General features: G+C 39.1%; 2 protein-coding genes across 2 annotated transcripts in view; both read left to right on the top strand.

The window, feature by feature from the left end:
* ccdc124 (coiled-coil domain containing 124) overlaps nt 1–4,892 on the top strand; it is a 7,081-nt gene extending 2,189 nt beyond the window's left edge. The window contains exons 2-4 of the mRNA XM_016500222.1: nt 1,969–2,152; nt 2,995–3,100; nt 3,934–4,892. Of these exons, the coding sequence (XP_016355708.1) occupies nt 1,969–2,152; nt 2,995–3,100; nt 3,934–4,135 (492 nt within the window). The 3' untranslated portion in view covers nt 4,136–4,892. The remainder of the gene's footprint in view (nt 1–1,968; nt 2,153–2,994; nt 3,101–3,933) is intronic.
* A 5,773-nt stretch (nt 4,893–10,665) lies between these two features.
* LOC107699065 (small conductance calcium-activated potassium channel protein 2) overlaps nt 10,666–13,664 on the top strand; it is a 45,782-nt gene continuing 42,783 nt past the window's right edge. The window contains exon 1 of the mRNA XM_016500233.1: nt 10,666–11,421. Coding sequence (XP_016355719.1) covers nt 10,666–11,421 — 756 coding nt within the window. The remainder of the gene's footprint in view (nt 11,422–13,664) is intronic.

Below are 13,664 nucleotides of genomic sequence, written 5' to 3'. Positions count from 1 at the left end.
GTTACCGGGGAAACCTTGATCTCTACCACTTCAACAGCGCCTCCTGCTGGCAGAGAATGAGTTTGCATATATATGCTGCCTGGGAAACACTGGACTATGGTATAAATAAATTCAACTGTATAACAGTTTCACTGCAATTCATGTTATAATGTTAGAATTAAATAACAATAAAAATAATACATATGCACTTATCTGTACATAGTAAATGCAGTTATTTTTAAGCGGTTGTTGACATCATATCTAAAACGTGATTTAGCCACAAAAAAAAAACAACAACAGTAATGTTACCACTCTAATATGTCTTACAATATCTGTGCGTGCAAAGGTTCTGCACGATCCTCTTGTTCAATATTCTCTGGGTCTGAATCCGGCTCAATATGGCAATATTGACGCCATCCTTAAAGGGCTAGTTCACCCAAAAATGAAAATTTGATGTTTATCTGCTTACCCCCAGGGCATCCAAGATGTAGGTGACTTTGTTTCTTCAGTAGAACACATTTGATGATTTTTAAGTCCAACCGTTGCAGTCTATCAGTCGTATAATGCATGGCAATGGTAACAAAATCTATGAGAGTAAAAAAAACATGCACAGACAAATCCAAATTAAACCCTGCGGCTCATGACGACACGTTGATAATTAGTAAATGATGCCAGAAGTAAATGATGCCAGAATATTTTTATTGTTGGGTGAACTACACATTTGCATGCTGCACTGCATCTTACTGACTCTGAAAATTGAATGAAAATTGTCATATTCCTCACCCTCATGTTGTTTGACTTGTTTTCTTTTGTGTAATGTAAAAAGATATTTTGAAGTATTTTTGTCACCAAACAGTTTTGGTTTCCATTGGCTTCCATCATATGGGCAAAAAATACAATGGAAGACGGTGGGACCTGAAACTGTTTGGTTATCAATATTATTCAAAATTATGTGTTCCACAGAAGAAAGAAATGCACACAGGTTGTGAACAACATGAGGGTGAGTAAATGTTAACAATTATCATTTTTGGCTAAACTATCTCTTTAGATATTATTGGGAACAAGCTTATAGCAAAAGTGCCGTATAAATATATTTCCTGTATCAAAACTCATTTATTTCAACATTTTAATTAGAATATATTTTGGTAGTCTAAATATTTGAAAGGTCTCTGGTGGCTGTTGGTGCCTTTTCTCTCTCCCTGGCTCTCTCCTGCCTCTGTTTCATACATTATTGAGCCAGTGTTGGCATATGTACTGAGCGTCAGCGATGCTGGCATGATGTGCCAGTCTAGTTGGTAAGGAGCTCCGGTAAAGAGCTCCTCACACCCTGTTCCTTTCCTCCCGTTTCCTCCCATCGCTGCCATCTGATCCCCGCCGGCCTATCAGACCCACGCTGCTGTTATCCTACTGCAGCCATTCTGCTAATTAAACCTCATGTCACTGGGGCCGCTGTGTGTGTTCAAGCAAGCTCACCTGCACTGGAAACACACCGATTTATCCTTTACATCTTCTAAAGATCAGCCACCGCCTGAGACTGGGTGAAGATCGGGCTCAACGAATATAATTTATCACCTGTCGATATATGAAAATGTCAAGAGAGAGGAGCGTATCTTGGTTTGCTCTTGAGCGCAGCCTGTCGTGCGGCTTATCTGTGTCACACGAATGACATTTCAGCCTCTGCTCGACATCTGAAGGTATTATCTCATTATGCGTATCTCCTTACTGTTGTGTCACCATTTCTGCGGATGTTATCAACAGGAAGGTGGCTGGGTGGTTAGGATGTGGACAGTTAAGACCATGTCTGATCCTAGTAACCATTACTTACCCACCGCGCTGACACAGAGTGACTCTGAGCGCGCAGGAGGCATCTCTAATTTCTTTACTCTACTCTGCAGTTTACACTTACATTTGCTTAATGACCATCAGGCTGCCTCGATAACATCAGTCCAGTTGTAATTTAAAAGAGTGTGTGTGTGCGTGCTTGTACAGGATGATAAGGAGAGAAAGCGTCTGGAGGCTCTGGAGAGGAAGAGAGAAAACCAAAGGCTCTTTGAGGAAGAAGTTGGCAAGATAAAGGGTAAACAGACAAAAGAAGCCCCCGGTAAAGTGACTCGAGCCCAGATTGAGGAGAACCTACAAAGCGAGCAAAATGTTAAGGAAACCGAGGTAAAAGGTAAGGCCAAATCCAACGTGGATGTAGAGCGCTGCCTACATAGGCAACATGCTAACCACAAAACCTCATAAGTGACTGATTTCAATGCTTTAAACAGCGATCCAGCGATAAGTGGCTGATTTCAATGCTTTAAACAACGATCCTGTGTGTCACACAAAAAGCCCTTTATATATATAAATTTGCATGTTGATAAACTAAAGCCCTAACACTAAAAAACTTTTTTTGGTTTTACATATTTGATACCATGTTTTATTGTTATACTGTTTGTTTAGCACACTGTATCATTCCAATCATTAAGGAAGCCCTGACAACTTAAAGTCACAGTGAAATGTAATTCATATTGTGGTGTACATTTGAATAAAACAGATTATCGCAAAAGAAAAAAATGACGAGCAGAGACTTGGTTCAATCCATTGGTTGTTCATTGGATGGAGGCGATTCTGATTGCGTGCTTGCAGTTGATTTTAAGAAAGGGGCAGGGGTTTAAGTTGATGTATGCTGGACATTATAAGCCGACCAGGTTATAATATCTGGAGTCAAAAAATAAATAAATTAGATGCATGCATTGGAGAGTTGTTCACATTGTAACATTTGCATTTAGAAAATACAGTGAATTTTAGTGTCATGTTGACACTAGGCACTATTTGTGTCAGGACAGGAGTCGCACAACAAAATAAACTGTATTGCTGGTCAAAATTCATACTAATACAGGAAGTTTGCATGAATGAAACAAGATGCCCTTATTTTCACACTAAGCATAAAAGTGTCTTTATTGTTTTGTTGTTTCGAATAGGCCTTTTCAGTTTCATCATTTAGTCTTGTGTATCTTTTTAAATCTACAGAGAAAAGCCACTTGGAGATGCCGCTTGAGGAGAACGTCAATCAGATAGTTCCAGAAGAAGGCACGATGGAGGCCCGAACCATTGAGGATGCCATCGCAGTTCTCAGGTATCCTGTTCTCTGGAAAAAAAACTTTATGGAGTGATAAGGAGACTCTGTTGTTCTACAAACATTAAAAAGATCTACATTTGTAAGAGTCACAGTTCTCAGATGGTTGTGCTCTTAAGTGCTCTTCTTCCAAAGTCTTTATCAAAAGGTTTTGTCAAAGGTGATAAAAAGTATGAAATATCTTATAGGGTACAACAAAAAGCCTAATAATTATCATTTTAGATGCCTTGAATTTTAAGGTGGAAAATAGGAATCACGACGCACCTAATGTGATTATTAAACTTCAAAAGCCTATGATTTAATTAAGTGCTACACATTCAAAGGCAAAACGTGGCGCTGTTGCATGTTCTACAGATTTGCCGTTTCAGAGCTGTTTGCAATAAATTAATACCAGCCATTTATTTTATTTTTTTACACAAGCGATTGCTTGTGATTTACTGATGATGAATTATGGCAAAATTTTTATATTTTAATATGTTGTAGATGGAGGTAAGAGTGCATACTTTTTTTCTCCCTCAACTTTTTGAATGAGCAGCTGGAAGTATAAAGAGAAGACATTTCAAAATAAGGGTCCTAGTGTATGCATAGTGTTGTGCACATTTTATTTTTTCTGGTTATTGATTACACAATAAACTGGCATTTATTTACGTGTAAACTCTTGTGACTTCTCTCTGGGCCACCCCGTCACAAGAAGGAAAGGCTAAGAACATCATTTAACACATTCACTATATAGATTTGACTAGTATTGGCACAATAATCTGTTTATTATCTGCCTTTTTTTAAAGCTAGATGTCGTTCAACATTTGGTTCATGCTTGTTTTTAGTGCTTCCAGCACTAAGGAAGACCTGGATCGACACCCTGAGCGGCGTATGAAAGCCGCCTATGCTGCGTTTGAAGAAGCAAACATGGCGCGCCTTAAAATGGAGAACCCCAATATGCGACTTTCCCAGCTAAAACAACAGCTCAAGAAGGAGTGGACAAAGTCTCCGGAAAACCCCCTCAACCAATGTGTGGCCACCTACAACTCCAAGTAAACCAACACAAGGGCACTTAAAGTCTGACCCTCGGCGCAGATCCTAACAAATACAAAAAGGCACCACGATTAAATTTGGACACAAAATTTACACATGAACAGCTGATCTATTCGCACCCTCACCTCATATGTGAACTCACAGACAAACTTGGATTATTTAACTAATTATTCAATAAATGTCTGATGATGTATGAACTTAATTCGCTTATCTGCTAGACAATGGCCTATGAGCTGCTGGGAGGTTTCGAGGTTTGGTTTTTAGTGAACGCAGAGTGGATTCTCAACTAGCACACCTTTCCTCCACATAACATGTTTTACTGCTGTGTTGAGTTCATTTATTAATGTCTTCATCTAATATGCGGAACATGACCTGAAGTGTGGTTAACCTGAGGCAAGTTTTTATTTTTTTATTTAGTGTCTGTGTGATAATCATTAGGGTTCACCTTCTGGTTTGATATTTATGGAGAAGAGAAAGGTGATCTGATAATTGCTCTAAATTAAGATGATATGGATAGAGATTTGTGTGCTTGATTGATCTTACATGGCTTTGTTTTGAAAATGTACTTTGGACCTGGTATGGAACCGTGTCTCCACATCCCAAAGGCGAGTGGACTAATAGCCGTTGGATTGCCATACACACGTGTCAAGCAGTGCGAAGACACACTCTGGTCTGTGCTTCGCATCTGTGGAGGAGTACAAACACTCTCAGTGGCTCTTGGAAAACTTTTTTTAAATAAAAAGTAAGGAAGAAACAGCTATTATTACATTTGCTGATGTTTTCCTTTAAAAGAAATGGCCTTGTACGATGCAAAGCAGTTGTAGCTGCAGTTTACTTTCTTTTTTTGGTCTCTTATTTCATTTATTTTTCAGGAAGAAGTTGCTGTCTGTTTTGACTAACCCAAGTTTGTTCCTCTTTTACAAATATTGTATTGTTGACTGCATTTGTCAAGCTGAGCTCAACTCTTGATACCCAAGTTATTGTAAGAAGAAAAAAAAATGATAAAACAAATATTTTTCCTCAGAGCTAAGGAACGGAGAACCACAAACCAACATATGGTCCAAAACTAGCTAATAAGTCACACCGAATGATGGATGGATCGCAGCTTAATTTAGGCTAACTTTACAACTGTTACTTGCAACCTTTGCTATATATAAGCTTTTTACATAGTACATTTACTTTAAATATTAAAATATATTTAATATATTAATTTTATATTTTGATTTGATATTTAATTTGTCTAATATATTTTACATTTTAATTGTATAATATTTAATTTTTTTTAATAGTTTGACCCCTAAAATTGACTTTTTAGAGTTGCAGGTCTTATTTCACACAAAATTCATGAAAACTGCTAACCCATGATGACATTTTCCCTCGTTCAACTACATTAAAAAGGTCCTTGCAGCTTACGTGATAGATTTGCTTTTAATAACGTCTCTGCAGGTACACAAGCGACGAACATAAATGGTCACTGACCCCTGTGGGACGTTCCGAAAGGAAGGAAATTAGCCTGCAGGCTGGATAATTCCCAGTGGCCACCTTTATCCTCGGCAGGAACGCTCTTTAGCACTTAAGGTAATTTATGGCCATAATGTGTCATCAAGCAGCGTCAAAGTAAGAGAACTGTAGGTCATCATGAGATCATGCTATAACCTCTCTCATTTACTTACCTTCCATTGAAACACTTCTCCCACACAGAATGATTTAATGAATGTGTCCTTTTCATAACTCTGACATAACTGCCTGTAAAACAATAATAATGGCAATATTTGAAGACCTCAAATACAATTGTGAAACAATAGTGGTTTAATCAACTTCAATATCTCTGAGCCAAGGGGGTTTTAAAGCAAAGATATTACTCTCATAAGAATGCTGTTTTATTTTTAAACCTATTTGCACATTATTAGTTGTGACCCACTGAGAGTGTTATTATTTAATGAGTTATCGCATATCGCATTTTTCTTCAATATCGCACAGCCCTAATAGATAGATAGATAGATAGATAGATAGATAAAAATCATTTGCATTGGTGGCCTTTTTTTAGTACACTTTTAGGCCCCACTGTATTTTTCCACATTGTGTCCTTCTAGCATTGCTAAATTATTTAGTGACAAACATTAACCAAAAATGACAATTAATTTTTTTACAATTAAGAATACAATTAGAAAATAGAAAATTGCAAACCAGAAGCATTTTAATCAGTCGCCCTTTTTTAGAAGACTTTTGGGCTCCTAAAATATTTTCCCACATTTTATACTGTGTCCCTCTAGCATTGCTAAATTCTTTAATGACACACATTAACCAAATATAACCCTCTGTCGATCTAAAATCAACCCTCTTCACTGCAGTCTTAAACTGAAGCTTAAATGGAGGACCATACACACACTTCAACGCACTGAACCCTGCTGGTTGTGTACATGTACATCTCACGTATCCATGTTTCCGTCCAACACTTGGTGTGATGTGTGTTGCTCTTTTATCTGAGCTGTCTCTGTGGCGGGAAAGATGAGAGGGTTTGGGAAGGCCTTTGAACTGCTGAGCATCAATCGCAGATTTCTCTCCCCTCTATTTCCTCATCAGCAGACCTCAATGTATTCGACTACCTCAGCCAACCCGAGCAGTGGACGCAATAATGATACCCGACACTTAAAGCAGAAAGTGTTGTGGTGTGTACAACATATAGTGTTTTGCTCTCCCTCTGTCTCTCTGTGCTGCTTGTTTCTTTGTCTCCTTATCCATTTGCATGCCAACCCTTATCAAGCTGGGCTGTCCTTTCTTCAGCCTGCATCCTAATTATGCGTCTCAAAGAGAGACCGGCCGGCCCCCTACATCTGACAAGCGTCTGAGGAAAAAGCTGCAAGTCTGATGACTAAATCCTGTTTTCTCGGAAAAGCGCCCATCACTCAAACCTCACGTATGTTAGGGGAGCCAAGTCTAACATGCTCGCCAAAGGAAATGAGGACGCTGCTTTAAGGTAAGGATGACGCTGTTTACAATTATTAGTGTTTTTATATCTATATGTCAGATTCTTATGTTTTTTTAAATCTTGTATGCAGAGATTGAGCCTTTTGGAAAGTTCATTCAGCAAATACAGGTCTAATCAACAGGTGTCATTCCTGAGTAAATGCTAGAAAAAAGTCATTATTGTACAATATTTTTACATATATTTTAGGCATTATGTCTTAAGATTTTACTCCTATTTCAGTTTTAACTAACTGTTTGCTCAAAGCAGATTATCATACTGTATTTTCGGACAGCCGTGTTTGATTATGCATGACGCATGGGAAAATATCCTTTGTTTTTATGACACACAAGCCATTCACTCTTTTATTTTTTTATTTTGTTTTTATATATATTGTAAATGACTAAGGTGTCATCCCACAAATTAGCGTGAAATCACTTTCCCGCTGCCCAAACCCCCCGTCAAGGGTAAAGTAATGAACACTCATCTGCTTGTGACAGGGCCTCTCCATCTTTCTCTAGCCGTTAGACAGGAACATGCGTTTCTTCATACAAAAGAGCATCTGCAATGACAACACAGTTAGTGCAAATGGAAAATCAACACAGGAACAACCATTTCGCAATGTTTTCCTGAGCCGTTCTCAGAAATATATGAATCAGTTTGATAGGCTGACTTGAGATGAACACATTTTAAGTGTATCAATTTGATTTAACTGTAAACTGTGATATTTGTTTCCATTCTGAAACTGAATATAACAGTAAATTTCCATTTACAGACATTTATGCTTAATGCAAATGAATCTGAATTAACACAAACCGCTGTAGTGTATTTATGACTATTGATCGTTGCCGCCTCATACCGCTGATCTTGAGGCAGTGTTGCTTTTCTTCAGGCCTGGGTTTTTTTTTCGAAGAAAATGATCCAAGATCAGCAGAAAGGCAATTAAAGGTACAAATCTATATTTGGAGTGTGTGTAACCTCCTCGTAGCTGTGGGCAAGAAGTTCGAATGCAGTTTAATGAACAGGTGGAACAGCAGGAGGAGATATATAAATAATGCACACTGAGAGGCCTTTATATAAGAGCTGTCAGCTTGATTGCTAAAAAGAATTACTAATGTTCACTCTCTTGTACAGGTTAAAATAGAAAACAGATGGCCCTTCTGTTGTAAAAGTGATACCAGGATATTAAATACCTGATAGCCCATAAAATTGCTCTGTTTGTATGGTGTGCTGTTTCCAGGCCCTGAGTGGTTTTACAAATTACAATCTGGTCCCTCCGAGGAGGTCTGATTCTGATGTCAGACTACAGAAATGCGTTGAGATTGTTTCATTTAATTTAACAAAAAAGGATTGTAGACCGTTGTACAGATTCTGTCTGCTGAAAATGACATGTACTAACTACTTAGTTAACACCTTACAATCAGGTTCCGTTTGTTTACATTAGTTAATGCATTAAGTATCATGAACTAACAACAAAGAACATTTTTTAATGACATTTATTAATCTTGATTTATTAACAAACTATAATATACTATATGCATTAACTAATATTAACTTTTATAACTTGAAGTGATATAATTGTATTAGTATGTGCAGAAATTAACCAAGAAATAATACATTTCAGAAACATTTCACAATAGGTAAAACAGCTTCTGCAGCATTAATGTCAATATGAATTCAATGTTAATTTCAACATTTACAAATACATTTTTAAAATCAAAAGTGTATCTGTTAACATTAGTTAATGCACTGTGAACTAACATGAACAAACAATGAAGAATTGTATTTTTAATTAACTGACATTAACATTAATAAATGCTGTAAAAAATGTATATTGCTCATTATTAGTTCAGGTTAACAAATATTAATGAACAGGCCCTTATTGTAAAGTGTTAACAGTATTTTTATTGTCAGTTTATGTTCCATATTAACAGATTAAACCTTAAGTGTTATTTATTTATCATTTGAATATGAGTAGATGTAAAATGTGTTTAATGGTCAAACAAATTTCCTATTCACTTCAACAAATACTCTTCTGGTGTTCATTCTGAAATGTTCAGCCTGTAACCTCACAAAACAACTGACTCTAGCATTGACAACTGAAAATGAGTTTTTTTAATTTTTTATTTTTAAACGCTTCCAAATGCCACACTGGGGTCATTTCAGCCGGCAATCCCACACACATACATTTCTGAACATGGATTGGGAAAGGAGAATTAATAATTAATGTGGTTGTAAGCAACATTGCCTCCAAAACCAGCAAGCAAATGATACTTCATTCTGACCAGGAACCCATACAGGTCTCCAGGACTAATTACTTAATGAAAAAGATCAAATTACCGGCTTTCTTCATCTGTGCCCCAGATCCACTCTGAAGTTCAACTCCAAACTTTGGCATCGCCCTCTCAGACATCAGCACTCAATCCTGTGAAAACCGACACTACTATCCTGAAATCTAAACAACTTTACTCTTGGGTTTCAAGGCTTTTTAAATATTGGTTTAGGTGCATGTGCTGACAGAAGGAATAAAATTGAATACTAGCATAGCTTATTGTTTGAGAACACAAAGGCAGATATCATTTAAACTGATGTCCATTTATTCTCTGATCTTTTTGCAGGTCACTTGGAGATGCATGATAAACCTGGCCATCAACTCACAGAAAATTATAACAAATTGTTTTTTTTTAAACAACTTGCAGAATTATTAGGCCTATTATTATTGTAAATATGTTTTCAGCATTATATAGTAAGATTTTTAGTCCCATCTTTTTAACTGATTACAATTGGTAATTTCTACACATAATCTTATGTTATTAAAATGACCAAACCTTAGTTGCCGATGCAAAACAACTTAAATGTCACTTACTGCGTGGACAATTCACCTTGACCAGCCATGAGTACAATGGTGCCAGATCAGGACTTTGATTTCAGTATTTCTCGAATTCCTGAGTCACCTTTACTGAGGATCAAACCGGCAGGATTGGTGTTAGCAACCTAGATCCTTCACCATTAAGCCATTACCACCTCCTAAGGAAATGTAGACGGGCGCCATGGACGACGACTTTAAATTAATTGAAAAAGTATTAGATTTTGACGTAATCGGTCTAGGTTCCTCTTGCGCACACAAACTGTAATCTGGCGATATTTAGCTCAATGTCAATAACCTAATATTATTTTTAAACAAACACTAATGTTTTCAGTGATATTTAAATCTTAAACAACACTTCTCGCCCTTTACGCACACATCGCCCGAATCTGACCGCAATGGAATCGCTCGAGCAGCTTGCTGTTGCTATGGTTACACTCTCAGGCGAACACAACTTTTATTTGTTAGCGTTTGTTCGTTAAACCTGCAGTTATATGAAAAATGTATTTGAACTAAGACGCCCCAACCTTTTGTTTCGATTTCCTTTAGGGGGGTTCAAGCCTTTTATTCGGGGAGTCTGCTTTCCCCACACCCATCTCAATTCGCAACCGCGTACTGTGCACTTTTCTTAATATACTCATTCATATAAACACTTCGACTGTCACATGAAGGCGGGGCTCCCTGTAACTCCATAGTGACGTGATGAGGCTTGTCTTGGTTAAACCTACCAATGAAACGGGCCTTCTTGACTCCACCGGGGCTGCGCGCAGCGAAAGGGTGCCGGATCAATGCAACGCAAAGCGGCACTCCGCCGCAGGTGAGGCGGGAATGCAGCATCGCTACTCGGGAGCCGTCCATCAGCACCACCACCACCAACAACAACAACACGCAGAGCAAAGGGGTGGCCCTGGTCAGACCGCACACCCCTTGCCAAAACAGAGCCAAGAGAATCTTCCCAGCACTTTCAGTCAGGAAGCACCAGTCAAAAGCCAAGGGAGCAACCCAAGTCTCGCAGACTGTTCCAAACCCTCCCTAAGTCGGCAGCAGAGTGTTGGAGGGGCTGCCAAAACTGCGAATTGCCAACAAGATCATTGTTCGTGCAGCTGCGGATTGCAAGAGCATCAACAGCTGTTGCAGCAGCAGCATCACAACCCTCCACCTTCCCTCCAGCTACAGGTTCAGCAGCAGCGGCTGCTGAGGAGCAGCCTGCCCAACTGCTGCGTGAGGGGATCGGGGGAGCTGAGAAGCCAGCAGCCGGCTTTGCTGCTGCAGCACCGTGACAACGACAGCCTGAGATCAGGCCAGCAGCGGAATCTAGCTCATCACGCCCGTGCGTGGACGCCTGATAGATGCCAGGGAGCCAGGAACTCCGTTTCGCCGCGGAGTAAAAGCAGCCCGCTGTCATCTGACAGTCGCCTGTGGCTCGAGGAGAATAAACACAGACACGAAGGCTATAAGGTAAGCCTGCATACACTGACTCGTTCGTGCGCATGAAATACGCATCGTTTATGCATGCACTCTGAAGTTTATGCTTAACAGGTGGCCAGTTTTATCAATGCACCGGATTACGCAGGCAGCGCAATACTGGGAGGTCATGCTTGAAATCGCTTGCCATTTTTAACACCAAATTTCGGCCGTGTAGATGCAGAGGCTTTGTAGTTGCTATTGGTATTCGTGTTAACCTCGAAAGCATGGAAAGAAAGAACAGGCGGGGGTGCTTGCAACAGGCTGTCCATGACTCCCATGATGGCGTTTAATAGTAAGCATTATGAAGCATTCATTCATTCCTACACCTGCATCATTCGTATGTAGCCTAACCCTGAATATTTCTACCTCATTATGTGAGTAACAGCTAAGCATTATTTTTGAAATCTATCAATCTATCTATCTGTCTGTCAGAGCATTCGTCGCCTGAAAGGACCGGGGGCTGAAAAGCAAGGCAGAAAGGCAAATCAGTGTCATTCATCCCTTGTGGGAGAGTCGACCCTGTTTCTGCCTAGCTGTTCCATTTTCTGCCAGTACAAGCCAAGGGAAAGCCCCCCTGAGTGGCACTAACATGTACTTCAGGCCTGTATTATTCATGATGGGTTAGACATCACTGTCAGAACGGAGAGACATTATCAGTTTAGTTCACAATGCACAGCAGATGGAGGTAAAACCCATCAGTGATCTCTTCCCATGAAATCTCCCATAAGTCTTTCCTGTTGTTTGCGTCAGTGCCTGTTTCTTTCTCCGCTTGACTGGTTCTTGTGTTTGACTGCATTGTGCTTGTTCTAAAAAAAAGTGGTTGTTCTACCTGTGGCATTTGATTCATTTATTTAATTCATTGTTTGATGCACAGCATTGGTAGGAAGTAAAATAACCCTGGGAGCTCAAAAACACAATTAGCTGTTTGTACAGATCTGTCTTTTAGGAAAACCACATTTATGCAGAATTCTCTTCAGAGGTGGGGTTATAATTATGTAAATATTTATGCAGAGTTTACAGTTAGGCTTCTTCTTGATTGTGCATGAGAGGGAGTGAAAGCACTGGGATGTGCCGTGGATGTTGAGGGAATGACTGGTTCAGTATGAGCGAGCAGGCAGAGGGGAGAATCTCCGGGTGTTGTTGCTCTGCAGCTGTTGTTCTGCTGCTTAATCAAGGGTAATTTGTGGAGAATATAATTGGCTGAGCTCTCTTGTCTCTGTGTGTATTCGAACTGAAACAGGCCCAGTGCTCTGCAATACCTATACGATATGTGTGTTTGTATCTACTGGAAGTCAGACTCTGTCAAACCCTATTGCTGGGATAGTATAGATTATTAAAGGAATAGTTCACACAAAAAAAGAAAAATGGCTGAAAATGTACTTACCTTCAGGCCATCCAAGATGTAGATGAGTTCGTTTTCCGATGAAGAAACATAGTTGGAGAAATTTAGCTTTTCATCACTGGCTCACAAATGGATTCTGCGCAGTGAATGGGTGCCGTCAGAATGAGAGTTCAAACTGCTGATAAAAACATCCCAATAATCCACACGAATCTAGTCGATCAGTTAACGCCTTGTGAAGCGAAAATCTGTGTGTTTATACCAAGCGGTAACCTCCTGGTCTCGCTTGAAGTGACTAAAACTGCAATTCACTGACTGACCGCTAGAGGCTGGCTCCAAAAGGGAGTCAGTCCCATAGACTCCCCATGTTAAAATGCCCAAATTTACAGAAGAAAAAAATATGTTTACAGCCTGGTACAAAAAGTGCTTTTGGTCTATATAGGTAGTTTTGCCCTTCATGACAACTGTGAGGGGGGTGAATTTGTTTGTAACTCATCCGTTTAAATTATATTAAGCCTTAAAGTTCTGCATAATTAAGGGCGTGGCCACTTGTGTGACAGGTGGACTGCCGCTCTGCTCCAGAGTGTGAAACTTAGAAAAATTACTTTAAAGATTTTTATTTGTCCAGAAAAAAATTATTATGGGTAGGACACTGGAAATCTGGCAATTAGATGTTTTAATGAAAATGATCTCAAACTTGATTTTTACCACTATTTTGAAGTTATCGTAGGTACTCTGCCTTTGCACTGTCTGCAAAAAGTGAGATGTCACGCCAAGGCAAAAGGCAGTAGCTTCCACATTATATACAATATTTGGGTGCTGATCACCATTTACAGAATCATTATAGTAACAAATATATAAAATCTAGTGATCATTGGCTAGGCTATAACATATA

Source organism: Sinocyclocheilus anshuiensis, unplaced genomic scaffold, assembly GCF_001515605.1.
Source record: "Sinocyclocheilus anshuiensis isolate Anshui unplaced genomic scaffold, SAMN03320099.WGS_v1.1 scaffold477, whole genome shotgun sequence".
Taxonomy (NCBI): Eukaryota; Metazoa; Chordata; class Actinopteri; order Cypriniformes; family Cyprinidae; genus Sinocyclocheilus; species Sinocyclocheilus anshuiensis.
Note: the sequence above shows the minus strand (reverse complement) of the source record. Positions and strands in the feature narration are given on the sequence as shown.